This window comes from Microcaecilia unicolor, chromosome 2 (genome assembly GCF_901765095.1).
Source record: "Microcaecilia unicolor chromosome 2, aMicUni1.1, whole genome shotgun sequence".
NCBI classification, from domain to species: Eukaryota; Metazoa; Chordata; class Amphibia; order Gymnophiona; family Siphonopidae; genus Microcaecilia; species Microcaecilia unicolor.
Genome location: NC_044032.1, coordinates 71,083,528 through 71,106,454, shown reverse-complemented (window position 1 = coordinate 71,106,454; position 22,927 = coordinate 71,083,528). Strand labels below are relative to the sequence as shown.

Below are 22,927 nucleotides of genomic sequence, written 5' to 3'. Positions count from 1 at the left end.
AAAAATTAATAAAATAGTACAGAACTTATCTTCGGCTCCATTGATCCCGACGGACATCCTTTTCGCCATCGCTTTGTCAAGGGATCAGAGCTTGGAACAAAAACTCCACTTGCCTGCTGCTGACACCGTTGCTTTGAAATGGATCTCCATCGGGATCAGTGGCGCCAAAGATCCCATGAGCATACCCACTGGCAAAGTTTGAGACATCAAATCATGACGTATACATTTGCGCTAGTTGGTATCTCATAAGAGGTCATTTACTTGTGCAAGTGACTGGCCTCTTCCATACTTAAGGGGTCCTTTTACCAAGGTGCAGTAAGCACTAATGCATGCTTACCACAGGTTAAAAACCTCTACTGTGGGGTGCGCTCAGGCATCCTGTGGTAGTTTTAGCACTGGGGGCAGATCTGGGGTGGAGAGTAGGTGTGTCCAGTGCTAATCATTTAGCTAGCCCTGCGCTAATCACTGCAAGCTAACCGATTAGCACATGGTTAGCACAGGAGCCCTTACCGTCTAGAAAATAGATTGCGGTTAGGGATATGCGCTAATGGGCTAGGGCTAGTGGCTATGCACTAATGGGGAAATTAGCAAGTGGCCATTTGTAGGGAAATTGAAAAATGTAGCCATTTTACAGCTGCACTAAATGTGGCCTTAGCGAATGGGAAAGCCCCACACTAGTGATAGTGCTGGCCAGTTTTATCACAGCTTAATAAAAGGGCCCCTAAATGACTAGAATACCATCATTTGTTTTAAAAAAAAATCCTGCAGCCTATACTCCCTCTAAAATCTCTAGGTTTATGATTGAAGAAGTCATTCAAGTGAAGGCAACATAATTGAAACCTCTCTAAAAAGCCTTTCCATATCAATAGCGATGAGCTTAACCAGCTGTTCAAGAATATTGAACTTGGTTCTCATTACTGGGTATAGCCAAAAAGCACTTGAAAACCAAGAAAATTATCATTGAATGTCTCTACTTACTTCCCAGTTTTCATCTTCCATTCGATAAGCTATTTGGTGCTCCAGTTTGTTGTGTAGGTAGTCAAATGATGAATATGTTACATTGAAAGTGATATGATACTCTTTGCCTCTCTCCTGGTAAGTGACTGTTACATTAAAAGGGGCATAAGGCTTAACTGCAAAAAATAGGAAAAATGACATATAGAATTTGTTCATTTAATACTTGAATATTTTAAAATCCTGTAAAAAATTTAAAAGATAGAGGGGGTCTTTTAGAAAGGCACGCTAGCGTTTAAGTGCACACTAACCAGTAGAGAGATGCCCATAATCCGCCATAAAGTTACAGGAGACTACCTTGATACAGCGTTTATCGCGAAACATGGCACCATGTCGGTCTAACCGGGTCTCCGTTATGTGTACCGAAGTGAATGAGTAACTGAGTTACAAAAAAGCTAAGTAAACGCTTAATAATTAAAATATTGAAAAAGTCCTTAAAAAACTACTTTTGAAAGAAAAAATGAAAAAGAGGATCGATGAGGATTACGTCACTACCCCCAAGATATGCTTGGCTCAGTTTTAGCCATAACAGGGGTAGATGCACGGATCTGAGGATCCTATAAAGGGTATTATACTAGACTATTAAGAATGTGAGTGTATAGAGTTATATCTGAAGCTGAGTACATTGTGAGCATAGGAATATATGGGCATCTCTAGCATTTGGTGTACTCTAAAAATGCTAGCGTGCCTTTGTAAAAGGACAGCAGAATTTGCATAGGTTATTTTGTGAACAATCACTCTATAATTAAAATAATTCCTTCTTGATAATTATTAGGAAACCTGCTGATGGAATAGACATTAAAGATATTCTTTGACCACTATATTCTAGTGGAAATTTGATTGTTGAATCAACTGAAATCGTTTGATCAGACTATATCATTTCTGGTCACACCTAGAGAACTTTTTTTTTTTTGATACAGCACTTGGCTGACTCACTGTGAGGTAATCAGTGCACAGCAGCAGGTGGGTTGGGCTCTGAATAGGGAGACACAGACCACTTTGTAGCATTCCATGTGCTGGACCTGAAACAAAATACTGCTAAGTGATTTCTGATTATTTTATTCTAATTTCTCAACTTTTTGGCTATAGGTTTAGCTACTTGATATATCTATTCTCTTGAATTAATTGCTTATTGCTTAATTAATTTGTCCTGTTAATCTGTATTGTGGTGCACTTCTCTATTTTCTAACCCTGCCCCCCTCCCAAAAAGACAAAAATAACAACAACAACAAAAACCTCTTTCCTTTCCTGCCTAGCTCTGATAGTAGAGAGGATAGACTTTTCTAACTGCTTCTTGTCTTGTCCTGTAGCATTCTAACTTTGTGGACATGTTCTGCCAGTCCTAGGCAAAAACAAACAAACCCAACTGCTATAATTATTGGGAATATTTAGATTTACTAAAGGAAAGTTATATTTTAGTGGAAATTGATTAATTTTTTCATCAAACTGTATCATTTCTGGTCACACCTAGAGAACTTTTTTTGATACAGCACTTTGCTGACTCACTGGGACTTATAGTCTCTCCCACCCACCCCAGGGTTTTCCAGTCATATATAGACAAGCCAAAACTCATTAACTTCACTCCTCAGTCATACACAGGCAATCTTGCAGACTGTTAACACTATCATAGTACACCTGTTCATACCCGTTTCAACCAATCAGGATGACTTTTATTCTTTGTAATAATTGTGGTGCTTTAGTTTCAAGGCAAATCATCTGAAGACTTAAGACTTGTCCTATCTGTGTTCAGATTGCTAGTTTAAAACAGGAGCTCAGTAAACTAAAGCAAGAATTGGATACACTTAAGGCAGCTTCTATGATTGCACAGAATCATACCAACTTCTCACCACTGCCTCAAAGGATAAAACCACCTAAGAATAGATGGTTCACAGTAGGCTCAGGCAGACTACGTTATGTGGCACAGAAGCATCCACCCTCACAAGTGTTGCCCCTACAGAATTCTTTTGCTCCATTACAGCACTGTGATATGCCTGAAAATAGAACTGAGGCGGAGGAAAAAGCAATGAAAGTAGAATAAAAAGATATGAAGGTGCCCAAAGAGAAAAGACACCCCCAAAGCACTAATATTAAAACTCATACCAGGAAAATGTTGCTACTAGAGGATTCCATTATCAAAGGCATTAACTTTGAAAACAGTTCAATGGGCCATGCAAAGTGAATGCCTTCCAGGCTCCTCAGCTACCAAGAGTACCAAGCAAATAATCTCTATAGTCAGAGAAGAAACTAAGGAGTCAAACACTGATGTTGTTATCCACCTGGAAACAAATGACTTGTCCAGTAATACTCCACTTGCAGTACAGAGAGCTTTTCAGCAGCTGGGGGAGGGGTTAAAACCTTTGATACAAACAATAGCATTTGCTGAAGTACTTCCTACCTTTGGAAAGGGATTGCGAAGTACTGAAAATTTCAATAGTTGGCTCCAAGCCTGGTGTCACCAAGAAGGATTTAGGTACATAGGAGGATGGGGAAATACATGGAAAAACAAAAGACTATATTGTAATGATGGGCTGCATCTCACTGTGGCAGGAAAAAAATCCTTGGGGAGAAATTTAGACAATATATTTCTAGGCATTTAAACTAGAAGGTGGGGGTGGCATATGGAGGCAGGCCACTTCAAGTGGTCAACCCCAGTTTTTTTTTTGTTACTTTTGTACTCCGCGCTTTCCCACTCATGACAGGCTCAATGCGGCTTACATGGGGCAATGGAGGGTTAAGTGACTTGCCCAGCGTCACAAGGAGCTGTCTGTGCCTGAAGTGGGAATTGAACTCAGTTCCTCAGGACCAAAGTCCACCACCCTAACCACTAGGCCACTCCTCCACTAAAGACAAGATGTGACAGTGGAAAAGAAAGCAATGAAAACAACAAACTTAGCAAATCACTTCCTACCAACACAGCAGGAAGTGAGACTAAACAAAAAACTGAACAGAAGATAAAAATGCCACTGAAATGTAGATGGAAAGCGATGACCACAAACGCTCGCAGTCTAAGCAATAAAGTTCATGACCTACAAGCTCTGATGTTAGAGGCAGACTTAGACGTTGTTGCAATCATGGAAACATGACTCAATGATTCCCGTGAATGGGATGCAAATGTACCAGGCAATAATCTATTTAGGAAGGATAGAGATGGTCGTAAAGGTGGAGGAGTAGCTCTGTATGTGAGATATGATATCGCAGCGACTGAAATGACAGGGGAAAGGAAGAAGCAAAATGGATCACCTTAAAAAGAGATGAGTGGTGGACTTTAGTCCTGAGGAACTGAGTTCGATTCCCACTTCAGGCACAGGCAGCTCCTTGTGACTCTGGGCAAGTCACTTAATCCTCCATTGCCCCATGTAAGCCGCATTGAGCCTGCCATGAGTGGGAAAGCGCGGGGTACAAATGTAACAAAAATAAATAGAACCTTTGTCCGCACGGGTGTTGTCTACAGACCTCCGACACAATTGGAGGAACTAGATAAAGATCTGATTACAGATATCCAAACGTTGGGAAAGAAAAGAGAGGTGCTATTGCTGGGAGATTTCAATCTACCAGAAGGTTGCTAGGCTGTATAGAGAAAGGAATAACCAGCAGAAGAAAGGAGGTGTTGATGCCCCTGTACAAGTCGTTGGTGAGGCCCCACTTGGAGTATTGTGTTCAGTATTGGAGGCTGTATCTTGCTAAGGATGTAAAAAGAATTGAAGCGGTGCAAAGAAAAGCTACAAAAGTGGTATGGGATTTGCGTTACAAGACGTATGAGGAGAGACTTGCTGACCTGAACATGTATACCAGGGGTGATATGATACAGATATTCAAATATTTGAAAGGTATTAATCCGCAAACAAACCTTTTCCGGAGTCGGGAAGGCGGTAGAACTAGAGGACATGAAATGAGGTTGAAGGGGGGCAGACTCAAGAAAAATGTCAGGAAGTATTTTTTCACGGAGAGAGTGGTGGATACTTGTAATGCCCTCCCATGCGAGGTGGTGGAGACTTTCTTAATAAAGGTGTATGGATGTTTCCTATGGGAATAATTTTATATGGATGCACACAAAGAATGTAAAGCACTACTTCTTAAGTGGCATTTCAATGTGCATGTTAAAATATTAAAAGTTCTTAGTTTTAAACTGTTTCAGCTGGGGCAGAGTCAAGATGGCGGTGAGTGCTCATCACTTACCCATCTGTGCAGTTGAGCTCTCAATCCAAGATCAAACGGTTTGCTCGGCCATTTCCCTCTGCACAGTCGGGCCAGTCTTCCGTTGCAGCTCCCGCCAATGGAGAGGTGATGCCGTTTGGAGGGGGAGGTGATGCTATTTGGAGGGGGTGGTATCTCTAACCTGACCGCACACTCCTCTCCAGTGAGCTCTCTGTTGGGTTTTCCTGATGGCGACTCACTAAAGCAGGAGGCAGCTTCTGTTAATTTGAGTCCTGGAACATTGAGGGATCTTGCAGTGGTGTTGGCAGGAAATCCTGCCAAAATGGGAGAAGTTGGTTTTGGGACATCGCCACCGGTACCGGGAGGAAACAATTCTCCAGATTTAGGAGACAGTTTAAAGGAGACTCCAGGCTGCAAAGGTATGGGCCCTGGGGGGCGGATGGCTGTGAATTATTGGTTGGTCTAATGGGGGAGGGGGTGGGGTTGGATACTGCCTGGGTCGGTAACGGTTGTGGGAGACATGGGGAAGGGGTTACGGTATACTGTTTTGGGGTCACTCTCCTGGTTGGTCCTGTTTGTTCGGAGGGAGTTGGAGAAAGGGCCAATTTGATGAAGATGTCTATACAGTGTTCTCTTCCTGAGTTTATGACACTTTTACATCATTGTTCACTCTATTGCTGAATAATGTATACTTTGTTGGAACATCAATAAAAATTGTTTAAACATGGAAATGGTAATGATAAGGTAAGGCTAGGTGAGAATGGAGTTAGGTACTTCATTGTTTAGTAAGCGGAACTGGTTCTCTTTCATATACCATGTTTGTTTGTCTGAATTTTATATTAGGAATAGACATATAGTTAATGGGGGGGAGGGGGAAAATGTTAAATGTTTGATGGCGACTTATATTAAGCTATGCCTGGGCCTGATGTTCCCAGACATTGCTAGATCTACTCAATTGAGGTGGTTCTTCAGTTAAAAGCTGGTGTTTTGGTTTTAGGTGCCTTATTTTTTCTTAAATTTTCTTATAAATGTACGGTAACATTTGGGAATAATTCTTATATTTTTCTTGATCCTACTCATTTGGAAACTTTTTGATGGAAAAATGGAAATGTAGTTCTTTATAAATTGTTTCATCTTTTAAGGTTTCTTTTTCTAGCAGGGTTAGCAGGAGTTATAGATACTAATCTGATGGGATTTTTCTTTATTGATAGAGCAGTGATTGCTTTCTTTAGTTCTCCATAATGTAGGCTAGTATGTATTTTTTTGTGTATAATATATATTTTGTTTAGCAATGTTTCTCTGCATAGTCCTGTAATGTTCCTGCTGTAACATTTCAGATATATCAATAAAAAAAAAAAAAACAATGCCCGGCTCTGAAGTTTCTTTGCAATCCATCTGGCAGATGCTGGTTAAGAAGGACACTGTCTTATTATTCATCTGAAGTTTCTGCTTTAGTAGTTAATGTTTCAAACTTGTCTCAAAAGCAGGGAATTACATCTCGGGATTTTCAAAAGAGACTGACTGAGACTGAAAGGAAGATTGAGGAAAGTAAGTCTGCTGTCACTGCCCTGATTAAAGATATGACACTTATACAGGAGAAACTGGAAAATGTTGAAGTTTTCCTCAAATTGTTGGTTAAAATTCTATAACAATATGGAGAAAAATATTTGGTAGAAATATTAGGTTTGAATGATTCTTCTAAAACCCCTTTTAATAAGGTTTACTTCCTCCCTGCGAAAAAACCAGGAGCTCATAGAACCGATATACAAGTACTGGATACATATGCTATATTAGAAAGTTCAGCAGATGAAGTACAAGAGAGACCTACATTATTAGTGAATTTTGTTTTTGAGCAGGACTTGAATGCTATTTTGAGGCTTTTCAGGAAATCGCCAATTCTGTCCTAGTTGTTTCTAGCCATGTATCAAGAAGTTATTCCCTTGGTGGAACTTTTTCCTTCGATATCCTTGTAAATGCATGGTTAAATATGTTATTGCTCAATATATATTCTTTGTCCCAGAACAGTTACAATCTTTCCTAGATATTAAGGGGGCTGACCAATTTCCATTCCCCCAGGGCAGAGCAGCTCCTCTTGGACTCCCCCCAAGCACAAACGCCCTTCAAAAGCAGCCCGTTGGCTGCCCCTAGTGGTCTAATGCAGTGTTTCTCAAGTCCGGTCCTGGAGTACCCCTTGCCAGTCAAGTTTTCAGGATATCAACAACGAATATGCATGAAAGAGATTTGCATATAATGGAGGCAGTGTATGCAAATCAAGTTCATGCGCATTCACTGTGGATATCCTGAAAACCTGACTGGCAAGGGTGTACTCCAGGACTGGACTTGGGAAACACTGGTCTAATGGTCTTTGGGGTAGGAGCAATCCCAGTTGCTCTTGCCCAAGCCAGCTCCAGCCTCAAAATGGTTCTGAAAGTTTCAGTTATTTTCACTGAAAGGTACCCTACACAGTAGCAGGAGCAACTTTGAAAGCAGGTGTAAACTCCATGAGGCAAAAAGATCCACAGATTTTAATATATGCATATTGTTTGAAGGCTGACTCCTTAGTTTACACACACAAAATATTTCTTCCAGTTTTCCTTCAGCCTCAAAGAAAATTGCATGCACATTTATTCTTTCACTATTTGAATTACTCTAAGTTCATACTATTAGGCAACTTACTGATTTTTGTCGGCTTATAGCTCTTACAGCGTTTTTTCAGAGTGAGGTCCATGCATACTTCAAGGTTACTTAGTGGAGTCAACTCAATTGATTTTAATGTCCACCCATCCTCCTTCTTCAACTTGAAGCAGTTACTGCTAGAGCTGTGAGGATTTTAAAAAGCAGTTTTCAATATGAGATCATTGGCAGTTAATGTTTTCACCTTCCTTTCATTGCTTTCTTTATAAATAAACTTTTTTTTCCTGATTTTATTTTCCCTTATTCACCAACTCATGTTTAAAAAAATGTACTGGCCAATATTTGGCCAGCAGCACTCTGACTGCCGCAGGCTGAATTATTTATTTATTTATTAGGATTTATTTACCGCCTTTTTGAAGGAATTCACTCAAGGCGGCGTACAGTAAGAATAAATCAAACATGAGCAATAGACAATTACAGCAGTAAAAATGTTAGACTCGGATAGTCAATTCCTACCTCTATCCAGGTACTTTCACTAAACACCTGGGTGTTTGACAGTACTCAGAAGTTATCCAGATATGGTTTATATTCAGTGCCATACCTAGATAACTAATTGTTTTTTTGTAAATATGGTTCAACATGCCCAGTTGTGTATCTGTGCACTGGAATATAAGGGAAATGGGACTTGATATACCGCCTTTCTGAGGTTTTTGCAACTACATTCAAAGCGGTTTACATATATTCAGGTACTTATTTTTGTACCAGGGGCAATGGAGGGTTAAGTGACTTGCCCAGAGTCACAAGGGGCTGCAGTGGGAATTGAACTCAGTTCCCCAGGATCAAAGTCCACTGCACTAACCACTAGGCTACTCCTCCACTAGCAACATTCCATGTAGAAGCCTGCCCTTGCAGATCAGCAATGCGGCCACGCAGGCTTCTGTTTCTGTGAGTCTGACGTCCTGCACGTACGTGCGCGGCCACGTTGCTGATCTGCAAGGGCAGGCTTCTACATGGAATGTTGCTAGTGGAATAGCAACATTAACATTCCATGTAGAATCTCAAATAGTAGCAACAGAATCTCAATAGTAGCAACATTCCATCCAGAATCTCCAATAGTAGCAACATTCCATGTAGAATCTCAACTAGGGAAAGGGAAATGGGACTTGATATACCGCCTTTCTGAGGTTTTTGCAACTACATTCAAAGCGGTTTACATATATTCAGGTACTTATTTTTGTACCAGGGGCAATGGAAGGTTAAGTGACTTGCCCAGAGTCACAAGGAGCAGTGTCTGGATAAGCAGAGTCTGGATAACTTTGAGGTTGCCCCAAAACACAGTGCTGTGGCGATTTGCCTGATGTTCAGTGGCACTATCCAGGTAACTGCCGCTATCTGGGATGGACCCCGTGAGTGAGAGTTATCTGAGTAGCAGCCATTCCTATCCTATTCCTATATTAATAATTTTATTTCATGCCCTTACATAAAATATTTTGCAACAATGGTGTTGAGAGTGGGAGGAATCAGTGTCTAAGGGCAAGACACGTGTCAGTGACGTCAGCACTCATAAAAACAAAAGACACAGTGTTGTGCTGAAGGGACATACCAAAGGGGCAGGACATATCCCTTTGTGAACCCCTTCATGAGTGAGATCTGAATTTTCTGGTTATTGTGTGTCAACTATTTGGAACTGCAAGTTTTTTTTCAATATGTTTTCTTGGACTGATTGATTCTTTTGAAGATGATGTCTTTATATTGTTTTATAGTATATTATCTTTTCTGTAAATTTGGTCGCCCTTAGAGATGGCAGTCCCTAGACATGGATGTTTCTGATTTTCAGCGATTTTCGAAACCAAAGATGTCCATGTCAGAAACGACCAAATGCAAGCCACTTGGTCATGGGAGGAGCCAGTATTTGTAGTGCACTGGTTCCCCTGACATGCCAGGACACCAACCGGGCACCCTAGGGGGACACAGCAGTGGACTTCATAAATTGCTCCCTAGTACATAGCTCCCTTACCTTGTGTGCTGAGCCCCCCAACCTCCCCCCCCCAAAACCCACTACCCACAACCTTACGGGTGAAGGGGGGCACCTAGATGTGGGTACAGTGGGTTTTGGAGGGCTCGCTGTTTCCTCCACAAACGTAACAGGTGGGGGGGGGGGGGGATGGTGCTGGGTCCACCTGTCTGAAGTGCACTCACCCACTAAAATTGCTCCAGGGACCTGCATACTGCTGTCACGGACCTGAGTATGACATCTGAGGCTGGCATAGAGGCTGGCACAACATATTTTTAAAGATGTTTTTTGAGGGTGGGAGGTTAGTGACCACTGAGGGAGTAACGGGAGGTCATCCTCGATTCTATCTGGTGGTCATATGGTCAGTTCAGGCACCTTTTTGTGCCTTAGTTGTAATAAAAACAGGTCCGGGTGAAAACGTCCAAGTGTTCGTCAGGGACGTCCTTCTTTTTTTTTCATTATGGGTCAAGGATGTCCAAGTGTTAGGCATGCCCAAGTCCCGCCGTCGCTACGCCTCCGACATGCCCCCTTGAGCTTTGGCCATCCCTGCGACGGAGTGCAGTTGGGGATGTCCAAAATTGGCTTTCGATTATACTGATTTGGACGTCCCTGGGAGAAGGACTTCCGATTTATGTGGAAAGATGGGCGTCCTTCTCTTTCGAAAATGAGCCCACAAGTGCATGCTCCTGCAATTTCTGGCAACAATATATTGGGCAATTTATTTATTGCACTTGTATCCCACATTTTCCCACCTATTTGCAGGCTCAATGTGGCTTACAAAGATCTGTTATGACATCGCCATAACAGGGAAGAAATACAATTGGTGTTGCAAAGAGAAGAAAACAAGAGGATCTAGTTATGCAGCTGTACAGTGAGACATTCTGAATAAAGGATTGTAAGGGTTGTGTTCAAGTCGTTATGGGTTCTCATGGTAGGCTTTGTTAAAGCGATAGGTTTTCAAAGCTTTGCGGAAGCTATTTAATCCGTTGATCGTTTTCAAGTAAGTTGGTAGTGCATTCCACATCTTCATACTCATGTAGGAAAAGCTGGACGCATGTGTGAGTTTGTATTTGACCCCTTTACAGCTGGGGAAGTGTAGGTTGAGAAAGGTGCGGGAAGATCGTTTAGCATTTCTGGGTGGAAGGTCCACTAGGTTTAGCATGTAGGTCGGGGCATCTCCATGAATGATTTTATGAACAATCATGCATATCTTGAACGTGGTACGTTCTTTCAGTGGGAGACAGTGTAGGTTCTTTCTTAGGGGTTTTGCACTTTCATATTTTGTTTTTCCAAATATGAGTCTGGCTGCGGTATTCTGGGCCGTCTGGAGTTTCTTGACAGTCTGTTCTTTACAGCCAGTGTAGAGTGAGTTGCAATAGTCCAGGTGACTTAGTACCAGGGATTGAACCAGGTTTCGAAAGATGGCCCTTGGGAAGAAAGGTTTTACTCTTTTGAGTTTCCACATGGATTGGAACATTTTCTTCGTTGTATTCTTCACGTGATTTTTTTCAGCCCCTTTCATAGAAAAGTACTTCATACTATTTAAAATTAGAGGAAGATTATAATAGAACACAATCCAGGTGAGTGATTAAAGCACTCTAGCAGTAAAAGACAGGAAAGACAATGGGCAGAAAAAAAAATGAAGGGATGGATAAAGCAAGCCTGAATCCCAACAAAAGTTTGATAAGGATGAAGAAGGCTTTTGGACTGTAGTATGAAAGAATTGGCAAATGAAGGTCTCTGAAAATGGAAAAAATGTGGTCCCATTTTTAGAGTATGGTTAATTTTGTGTTTTTTAAACCTTTAATTAGATGATGGAATGCTACTATAACTATTCAATCAAAAAAGTTGAGTATCTAAATTTCTGCACCTAAGTTAGGTACCTAAATTGAACCCTCTTTGCAACCAAATCAGGAGTTTAAATTTTCAGCTGAAAATCCTCATACCTTTAGGAAGTGTAAAAGTTATACTCCTATATTTAGGCCTGCCATTCATTAGCTTAGATCTAGGAGCCGAGTACTGAAAATCAGTGCTAAACTCCTAACTTTTTGGTGCTGCAAAGAGGAGGGAGTGCTACTCCTTTCTCTGTCATTGAAAGTATGGGAGGAGTTGGGGGGTTGCTAGACCACTGGGGGGCACTAAACCACTAGGGGAAGGCTGGATGTCCAGCCCTGTATTCTGTCTGGGGGAGGGGGGTTGGTTCGGGCTCTTCTGGCAGGGGGTGGGAGATCATCTTCTGGTGGGGGAGATGGGGGGCCTCCTAGCATGCTGGACAGGGCTCCCCATTTCTTGCCAATGTTCTCTAAACCCTAACACCAGCTCCAAGCTGGCGTAGAGTGTATAGCAGTAGCAGCATCCTAATTTGGCCCGCTGCCCGCTGAGCATTAGGGAGGAATACAGATGGCCCTGTTTAGCGTGCATTTGCATGCTATTAGCATTTAGAAACAGTGAGCGAGTTGTTACATGTGCTGGCCAGCTCTGATCCTGGGGTACAAGCAAATGCAGGTGTTAGTCTGGCACTAATGGCCTATAGCGCCCGCATTTGCTTTTGGTCATCTGGACCTTAGTGTATGTGCTTTATAAGGCCTTTTACCACGTGGTGATTAAAGGTGGCTTGCAGTGGCATCAGTGTGTGGGATTGTGCAAGCCGAGGCCACCTTTTATTGCCGTGGGTAAAAGGGTTGTTTTTCAATTAAGGCAATAAATGGCCCTGCGCTACTTAGAAAATTGGCACACAGCCATTTGTTTATTTTATTTATTTATTTGTAACATTTGTATCCCACATTTTCCCACCTATTTGCTGGCTCAATGTGGCTTACATAGAACCATAAGGCGTTCACCAGTCCAGTAAAGGAACAAATACAATGTAATGTTGAGGTCGAATAAGGTAGACAAATACAGTGTGATGTTAAGGTCAGATAGGTAGGTATGTTTCAGGTACATTAGGGGTCGGAGATAGGGGAGGTTATATAATGACCAGAACGATCTTTGGTTTTGCTGTGTTGGTGAGTTGAGGCATTTAAGTTGGGTCGATAGGGTACGCCTTTTGAACAGATAGGTTTTTAGTGATTTCCTGAAATTTAGATGGTCATGGATTGTTTTCATGGCTTTTGGCAGTGCGTTCCATAGTTGTGCGCTTATATAGGAGAAGTTGGATGCATGGGTTGCTTTGTATTTGAGACCTTTGCAGTTTGGGTAGTGGAGGTTCATGTGTGATGATGATGATCCGGATCTATTTCTGGTTGGTAGATCTATAAGGTCTGTCATGTATCCTGGGACTACACTGTAGATAATCTTGTGGACCAGGGTACAGATTTTGAAGGTGATGCGTTCTTTGATTGGAAGCCAGTGCAGTTTTTCTCAGAGGGGTGTGGCATTTTCGAATTGTGTTTTACTGAATATCAACCTGGCTGCTGTGTTTTGGGCTGTTTGGAGTTTCTTTGTGAGTTGTTCTTTACATCCTGCATAGATTTCATTGCAGTAATCTGTATGGCTTAGTACTATTGATTGTATTAGTTTACTGAAATTTCCCTCGGGAAGAAAGGTTTTACATGTTTGAATTTCCACATTGATTGAAACATTTTCTTTATAGTGGAGTTTACTTGGCTCTCAAGTGTAAGATTGCGGTCAATTGTGACGCCGAGTATTTTGAGGCTGTCTGAAATAGGGAGAGTGTGGTCTGGGGTGTTTATGGTTGCGGGTTTGTAATTATTGTGTAGGGATGAAAGGATGAGGCAATGTGTTTTTTCAGTATTCAGTTTCAGTTGAATTGAATTTGCCCATGAGTCCATGGTGTTTAGACCACGTTTGATTTCACTGGTGATTTCTGTCAGATCGTGTTTGAAGGGGATATAGATTGTGACATCGTCTGCATAGATGAACGGGTTGAGACCTTGATTGGATAATGACTTGGCCAGTGAGGTCATCATTATGTTGAAACGTATTGGTGATAATGGTGATCCTTGAGGTACTCCGCAGTCTGCTTTCCATGGTGGTGATATGTTTGTATTTGATTTTACTTGGTATGTTCTGGTGGTTAAGAAACCTTTGATCCAACTAAGTATGTTTCCACCAATCCCGATGTGGTCTAGGAGTCGTAGTAGTATACTGTGGTTTACCATGTCGAATAAGCTCGACATGTCAATTTGGAGGAGAAGTATGCTTTTACCTGTGGCTATTTCATGCTTGAATTTGGCTAGGAGAGTGACTAGTACAGTTTCAGTACTATGGAGAGGGCGGAATCCTGATTGTGATTCATGTAGTAATGAGAACTTATCTATGTAATATACCAACAAATTATGCAGTTGTTCCTTATCTTACTAGGTACCTCGAAATACGTCTTGTAATCAAACAGGTCCCAGATCACAAATTCCCTCCACCAACTTCAACATATATTTCACAGTATTCTTTTCATTCAATCATTGTTATTTTGCCTCAGAGGTACCCATTGCCCAGTCATAATTTCTCCGGCAATTACTTTGGCACCTAAATCTTTCTATATATTTAAAGCACTTATCTGTATAGATATGCGGACTGGGGGTTCAAACAACGTCCGACATGCATGTTTCGCTATTAAGCTGTATCAAGGACTTCCCCCTTATGCCATTTAGCACCAGCCTAGCTACATTTCTTTCGGGATTCCTGGAAGAAATGTAGCTAGGCTGGTGCTAAAAGGCATAAGGGGGAAGTCCCTGTTTTTCTTACCTGCCTGAAGTGAACACAACCACAGTTTTCTCAACAGTCCCCTCCAAGGTTGTTTTCAGCTTGCGCCCCCCCCCCCCCCCAAAGGATTGGGACATGCAAGGACGTCCAAATCAAAACTGTTAGCTAAACACGCTGTGATTGGCTGAGAGAGACCTGGAGGGAGGGACGTCCAAAAAGTTTTGATTTGGACGTCCTCGCACGTTCCGATCCTGTGTGTGTGTGGGGGGGTGGGCTGTGGTTGTGGTCAGTTCAGGCAGGTAATAAAAACATGCCCAAGAAGGACGCCCATCACAAAAGCTGCAGGAAGACGTCCAGCTTGTGTTAGGCACTTGGACATCCCTGACGAGCACTTGGATGTTTTTTTTTTTTGTTCAGAGTCCTTCCTAGTTGCCTGATATAAGCCTGCCTTTAACATGCAAAGCAGTAAACAATGGAAATGTTACAGAAGCGAAGAGCAGCAGCACTTACATTCTTTTCAGCACTCTTTCTCTTCTGAGGTTTCAGGCTGCTGACAAGTTTCCTGCTCATCAGGGACATCCTTTTTTTTTTTGTTTTTTGAGTGAAGGACGTCCATAAAGGACGTCCTTGGCATGCGCAGAGCAGCCAGCATAACGCTTGGCTGCTCTGCGCATGCTCGACTGGCCGACTGGCTTCCGAGGGAATAGAGAATGCAAGTGAGCTACAACGAGCAGCTCATTTGCATTCCATTTCCTTGATGCATTCCCGTTCCTTACCGATTCGCTAAGGGAATCGGTAAGGGAAGGGCTCTAACGATTTGTTAGTGCATCTAGCCCTCCTGGGACAGAGAAATATCCAGTGTACCTGAATGTAACTCACCTTGAGCTACTACTGAAAAAGGTGTGAGCAAAATCTGAATAAATAAATGTTCAATGGTCTTTTATTTAATGTTCTTTTAGTCTTCCTTAAGCGCATAAGGTCGCATGGGCAGATACAGGGCAGGCATACACTATGTGATCAGACTGACATTTGGAGAAATGCCTCAAAACATACTCCTTCTTAGTGACCAGATGCATGATGGATGTCGTTTTCTTATATACTGGGCAAATTGTAGATTTTCCACATGGATAATGGCCAAGTTGTGTTACTCTCTTCTGTATTCTCTTACTTTCAAAAGATGAAGAAACCAATAAATCCTTTATATTTTTCCCTCTCTTGTATGCAATCATTGTTTCTTTGCTCTGGAAAGCATCACTAACTTGGACCATATGTCAATGTTTATTTTTAAGATCCTCATAATATCATTAGAAAGGGGATTAAACTCCATGGTACAGACGATCTTCTCATTCCTGTCTTTTTTATTTTCTTCTGTAGTAAATAAAATTTGGTACTCTGCTCGGCTCTCCTATTCCTATCATCAGTAAACGATTCTGGATATCCTCTGGTTAAGAAGTGATGTTTTAAATCCAATGCTCTTTCTTCATATCTCAGTGTCTCCGAGCAGTCTCTTAATCCTTAAAAATTAACTAAACAGAAGATTCTTCTTCAGTGGTCTGCTATGACAACTGTTAAAATGAAGAAACTTATTCACATCAATCGGTTTCCTATACACATCTGTATAAATTTCTCCATCCCTGTGGGAAATGAGTATGTCCAAAAATGAGATCTCCTATTTGCTGTATTCCATCTTAAATTTAATGTCTTCATCCTGAATGTTGAGCAATCTATGAAACTCTTCTAACTATTCTTCACAAAAACGTCATCTATATACCTTTTTCAAGAGAGTAGTTGTTGACTGAATAGATGGTCTGTCAAAAAAATCTTTTCAAAATAGGCCATATAAAGGTTGGCAATAGAGGGCACCATTGTGCAGTCCATGGTTGTGCCTTTCACTTGTAAATAAAACTATTAAAACTACAATAATTTTGTTTCAATACAATCTGTGCTAAAGAGAGTAAAAATTCAGCTGGTATTTTCCTGAAATGTGTATTAAGAAGCAGATTATCCGAATAATGTTTAGAGCTGCATCTTGTGGAATGTTGGTATATAAAGAGTCCACGTCAAGTGTGACCAAAAAACATTCTTCATCTAACTTTTATGTACTCAAGAAGTTGAATCCTTCACATAGGACAGAATCAGAGGACCAAATGGTCTCAAAAATTTATCTATAAAGATTGACAGCGATTCTAAAACTGACTCATTCCCCGATACTATTGGTCGACCTGGTGGATTATGTAAGCATTTACATATTTTTGGAATATACTATATAATTCACAGGCATAAAAAAAACCTTAGAGTAATGATTTGTTAAAGCTTCTTAAAATATAACCAATAGGATTTGTTTTAGAATCCTAAAGCAGGCCATAGGCCAAAACACAGTTTCTGTGTTGAATCTAGGTTTATAGGCAGATTTGATCAGCAATGTGAGAAGCCTATATTCTGGGTTAGCATCTCTCAATTATACCTCTTCTCTTTAGGTGCAATAATTGGTGTTTATTTGAATAGCCAGCAGGTTTAGAGTCATTGTGAAATAATTTTACTCAGGAAAATCCTACCATATTTTCTTCTGTTTTAAAGAAGTGAAGGAAGGGTTCTGATGCTTTTTCCCCTACAAGTTTTTTTTTATTCAGTGAAAACATTGTGAGCTTCATGTTTAGTGACAGAATATCAATTAGACTGTGTGTATTATCTCTTTCCTCCTCTTTCATTGTATTAACAAGTCAAAGTACTGCCAATTGTACTTAAGTACTGCAACAAAGTATAAGTACTTTGTTACTACAAACATCTAGAAAGTACCACAGCCCCCCCCCCCCCCCCCAAGCCATATCCTCCCCATCCCACTGCCAGGAGGCAGTGGTGCTATCTTGAATACTGACACCATATCCCTCAGGGCTCTCCACTATCACCCATACTGTTTAATGTAATGATGTCACCATTAGGTAACAGACTAGAAACAGCAGGATTCAAAACATTCATATATGCTGACGATGTTACCATATACACAACCTGCAAAAAGAGCATTTGAGACATCTTACAAAAGGCAAAACTTGGCTTAAATTTGATGGAAACCTGGGCCACAGAATCCAAACTAAAGCTAAATAAAGAAAAAAACTAAATTTATGGTCATTACCAACCCATTTGACCAAAACGACTACAGTGTATTAAAAACTGAAATAACTATACTAGCTATATAACTGTAATATTTGAATATTTTTACTGCTGTAATTGTCTATTGCTTATGTTTGACTTATTCTTGCTGTACATCATCTTGAGTGAATTCTTTCAAAAAGGCAGTAAATAAATCCTAATTAATAAATAATAATAAATAAACAGTTTCACAATTGACAACACTTCATTCTCCATTGACAATAATCTGAAAATTCTAGGTATAATCATAGACAGACATTTAACATTTGATACTCAAGTTTCCTCAGTAATCATTAGAAATCAAACAAAATAAAACATGGAAAAGAAAATAAGATGAGACCTTTTTTATTGGACATAACTTAATACATTTCTTGATTAGCTTTCGAAGGTTGCCCTTCTTCCTCAGATCGGAAATAAGCAAATGTGCTAGCTGACAGTGTATATAAGTGAAAACATTCAAGCATTACTATGACAGTCTGACAGGGTGGGAGGATGGGGGTGGGTAGGAGGTATGCATGGGGACATCAAAGCATATCATTGATATTCTAACAGGATGGGTGTGGATAGGTGAGGGGAGGGTGATCAACAGAGACATACAGCTTTATTGTTTATAATGGGCTAGGAACCCCAGATCCTTGTTAAGTCCTTTCTGTTGGGTGTTAAAATATTCAATCATTCTGACTTCAAAGGTCTTACGTTCTTGTATGGTTTTGTATGACCTTTGAAGTCAGAATGATTGAATATTTTAACACCCAACAGAAAGGACTTAACAAGGATCTGGGGTTCCTAGCCCATTATAAACAATAAAGCTGTATGTCTCTGTTGATCACCCTCCCCTCACCTATCCACACCCATCCTGTTAGAATATCAATGATATGCTTTGATGTCCCCATGCATACTTCCTACCCACCCCCCTCCTCCCAACCTGTTAGACTGTCATAGTAATGCTTGAATGTTTTCACTTATATACACTGTCAGCTAGCACATTTGCTTATTTCCGATCTGAGGAAGAAGGGCAACCTTCGAAAGCTAATCAAGAAATGTATTAAGTTATGTCCAATAAAAAAGGTATCATCTTATTTTCTTTTCCATGTTTTATTTTGTTTCATTTCTATTGATAACCTTAAGAGTGGACTAACATGGCTACCACACTCCTCTACTCAGTAATCATAAAATCTTTCAGGTCTCTTTGGAAACTGAAAAGGATCAGACCCTATTTCTCATCAGAAACATTTAGACTATTGGTACAATCATTAACATTATTCCAATTCGATTATTGTAATGCCATATATGCTGGTTGTAAGGAGTACCTGTTGAAAAAATTCCAAACAGCTCAAAACACTGCAGCCAGGTTCATATACAAAATCTCTCGTTAAGTGCCTCCCCTTTATTAATCAAATTGCACTGGCTTCTCATCAAAGCGAGAATCACCTTCAAATTATGTACCTTTTATCTTTCAAATCCTAAATGGCATAGCTCCAGAATATATGGTACCATTAATAAACTTACCTCAAAGAAACGCTAAATATAAGGCAAGAAATTATCTCACACTACTCCTCCCAAATTGCAAAAAAGTGATCTACAAGACTGTCCACTCTGCAGACTTCACTTACCTAGGAACCAAATGATGGAACTCACCACCCAAAATAAAAAATATACAGGAACATGTCAGATTCTGCAAAATCCTCAAATCATTCCTATTCAAACAAACCCTCACAAAAAACATCCATATCTGAAAAAACGAATTATTACCTGATTTGTTTATTACTCTATTTACTAATAACCTTCTCTTTACTTCATGTACAATTTCTCATTCATAATAGATTTTCTAAATGTTAAACATCCATAGCTATCCCAGTACGTTTATGATACTGTATTGTAAAATTAGATTCTTACAACAAATGACTTTTTTATGCATTTGAACTCAAACTTGTTTGGGATAATGTGGGATATAAATGTCACAAATAAATAAAATATCGGGAAGTAGTGTAGGGGAATTGCTACCATCCAGGAACACTGACAGACCCAATCTACACCTGGGTAGGTCTCAGAGTCTGAGGATGGTAGGGTTTGGCTGTTTCTTCCAGGGTGAGGTTTTCTCTACGAGGAATCTGTACTCAAAGGAGGGAGGGGGATTGGGAGGTAGATCAGTATATGGGTAGATGTTAGGGGAGGGAATAACACATGGAGGGTGTTATTGGCTCACGGGGGGGGGGGGGGGGGGGAGGTGATTGGGTCAGGTGACATGGCCACTATGAATGTCTGTACTGCTATTTCACTACATGGACATTCATGTGCTGTGAAAGGGATGTTTATTGCCTGCTTTTTTCCTTTCTACATTTTGGACGTTTTCCAGTGAACATCTCTGCTGCATGTAGCTGGCCATAGACTTCCATCTCTACATTGGCAGATCCTAAAACAGTAGCAGAACTTCAGATGTCCTGACTTGGATGTCTGATTTCAGATTTGAATGTCCTTTGTAAAATGCTGCTCTGCATCTAACACAGAGGAAAGAGAACATTTGCACAACTAAATTCACTACCTTGTGCTCAGGGATATGTAAGCTGGACTCCTCATAAGCCCTTGCAATGAAACTTCTAAAATAACATGCTGAAATACTTTACAGTGATATTCAAGAGAATCATGATTACTTACCATACGCTAAATGTTACTTTATGAACATTAGAATCTAGATCTACTGGATAGCAAGTTAAAATATTCCCACTTATATCCAAATTGATGAAGCACTCAAAGTCATAATTCAAGTCATCATCATCATCTTCATGGAGGCCTGAAAAACAATTAGTAGAGAAATAACTATGCAAATTAGTTTAAAGAATCTAAGAATCAAAATAAGGAGTTTGGAGAAGGGGAGTGCTAGAGAGCTTGCTGCATGAAAGATCTGCTCTTTGAGGAACAAGTTAAATTTCAATAAACCCTCTCTGGCCAATATTCAAAACTACTTAACCGGCCAGGAATGGCTCCTGGCTGGATAAATAGCACTTCACTAGCTAAGTGTTAATATTTAGTGCAATATAGCTGGTTATCTCTGTAGAATATTAGCACTTAGCACATAGCAGGTAACCGGCTTTATTGAACGATTTAAGTGGCTAGCTGCGAATATTCAGCACTTGGCCAGCTAAGTTTAGCTGCCAAATTGAGCCACCTAAATAGCAGGGCTAACTTTGGCCGCTATAAACTTAACTTACCAGCGCTGAATATTGAGTGGTTAAGTTTAAGCTGGCCAAAAAAAACCTGGATATTCAATGCCGGTCACCTGAAACGACCAGGCTCAGTTCCGATCGCAGCATTTAGCTGGCCTGCCTCCCGTGGGCTGAATATCAGCCTGTCTGTCTCTTCAAAATACTATCTGATAAGATAACTCTCATGACTAGCGGTAAACAGCTTTTCTGGCATCACGTGGAGGGGCGTTTTCGAACAGGGACGACCATCTGTAAGGGCGCCCATCTTTGAGGATGTCTCTGTGAAAGGGCGGGGCATCCCATATTATCGAAACAAGATGGGTGTCCCTCTTTCATTTCGAAAATATGGTCGGGGTTGTCCATTTAGGTCGACCTAAGAGATGGTCGACCTAAATGCTGAGGTCGCCGGCGTTAGAGATGGGAGCCCTCGGTTTTTTGAGCCTGCAAATAGGTGGGAAAATGTGGGCTACAAGTGCAGCAAATAAATAAATAATGGAAATCAAGGGTGCCCATCTCAAATACGACCAAATCCAAGGCATTTGGTCGTGGGAGAGGCCAAGATTCATAGTGCACTGGTCCCCCTCACATGCCAGGACACCAACCGGGCACCCTAGGGGGCACTGCAGTAGACTTCACAAATTGATCCCAGGTACATAACTCCCTTACCTTCGGTGCTAAGCCCCCCTACCCCCCAAAAAAAAAAAACCCCACTCCCCACAACTATCCACCATTGCCATAGCCCTAAGGGGTGAAGGGGGCACCTACATGTGGGTACAGTGGGTTTTGGGTGGGTTTTGGAGGGCTCCCATTTACCACCACAAGTGTAACAGGTAGGGGGGGATGGGCCTGGGTCTGCCTGCCTGAAATCCACTGCAGCCATCACAACTGCTCCAGGGACCTGCATACTGCTGTCAGGGAGCTGGGTATGACATTTGAGGCTGGCATAGAGGCTGGAAAAAAAGCTTTTAAAGTTGGTTTTTTTTTTGGTGGGAGGGGGGGTTAGTGACCACTGGGGGAGTCAGGGGAGGTCATCCCCGATTCCCTCCAGTGGTCATCTGGTCAGTTCAGGCACTTTTTTGGGACTTGGACATGAAAAAAAGGACCAAATAAAGTGGACCAAATTCTCGCCAGGGACACCCTTCTTTTTTCCATTATCTGCCGAGGATGCCCATCTCTCCTCGGCCCATAAACACGCCCCGTCCCACCTTCGCTACACCTCCCACATGCCCCCGGGAACTTTGGTGATCCCCGCGATGGACTGCAGTTGGGGGCGCCCAAAATCAGCTTTCGATTATACCGATTTGGGAGAAGGACGCCCATCTCCTGATTTGTGTCGAAAGATGGGCATCCTTCTCTTTCAAAAATGAGCTGGACAATGTCAAAAGATCCAAGCAGTAGAAACTACAATTTGGAAGGATAAATCAAACATAGAGTGTCAATATATCAATGGGAAAGATAACACTTTATTACTGCAACTTCGGAAACTGAAATGCAGAATTAGCATCATTTTTTCAAATTTATTTATAAGATTTTACATCATTAACCAAGCAGTAATCACTTGTATAGAAAAGTAATACAACACACGTGTAAGCCACATTGAGCCTGCAACTAGGTGGGAAAAGTGGGATACAAATGTTATAAATAAATAAATACAACAAGAAATTATTTAAAGGAATGTGAAACATGTGAATTACTCAAGTCCACAATTATTGGGCATCCATGATTTAAGATTAGGAGGCTTTAAACAAACATTATAAAGAAGAACAAAGAAAAATAGACCCAACCTATCTAAAACCTCTATGTACTGACAAGGCAAATTACATCTTTTCATTAACAGCTATAGGCAGGGCAGCAAACTGTTTTACTCTTAAGGAAAGCAGTGAATTGAGCAGGCTCAAAGAAGGCATATTTACAAGCTCGATATTGGACGATGCATTTACATGGATATTTAAAAAAAAAGAACATAACTCCCAACTGAATCACTCCTGGTTTCAACATCATAAATTGCTGCCTTTGTCTCTGTGTACCATCACAAGACATCGGGGAATATTCTAATTTTCTGTTCGTGAAAAAGTTCCTCTCTGTGTTTAAAGATAAA

At 40.9% G+C, this 22,927-nt stretch overlaps 1 protein-coding gene across 1 annotated transcript in view; it reads right to left on the bottom strand.

The window, feature by feature from the left end:
• Positions 1 to 22,927, bottom strand: part of IL7R (interleukin 7 receptor) — a 98,354-nt gene that overhangs the window by 28,912 nt on the left and 46,515 nt on the right. Inside the window, exons 2-4 of the mRNA XM_030191923.1 lie at positions 20,282 to 20,417; positions 7,846 to 7,988; positions 979 to 1,133 (exon numbers count right to left, since the gene is read on the bottom strand). Coding sequence (XP_030047783.1) covers positions 979 to 1,133; positions 7,846 to 7,988; positions 20,282 to 20,417 — 434 coding nt within the window. The remainder of the gene's footprint in view (positions 1 to 978; positions 1,134 to 7,845; positions 7,989 to 20,281; positions 20,418 to 22,927) is intronic.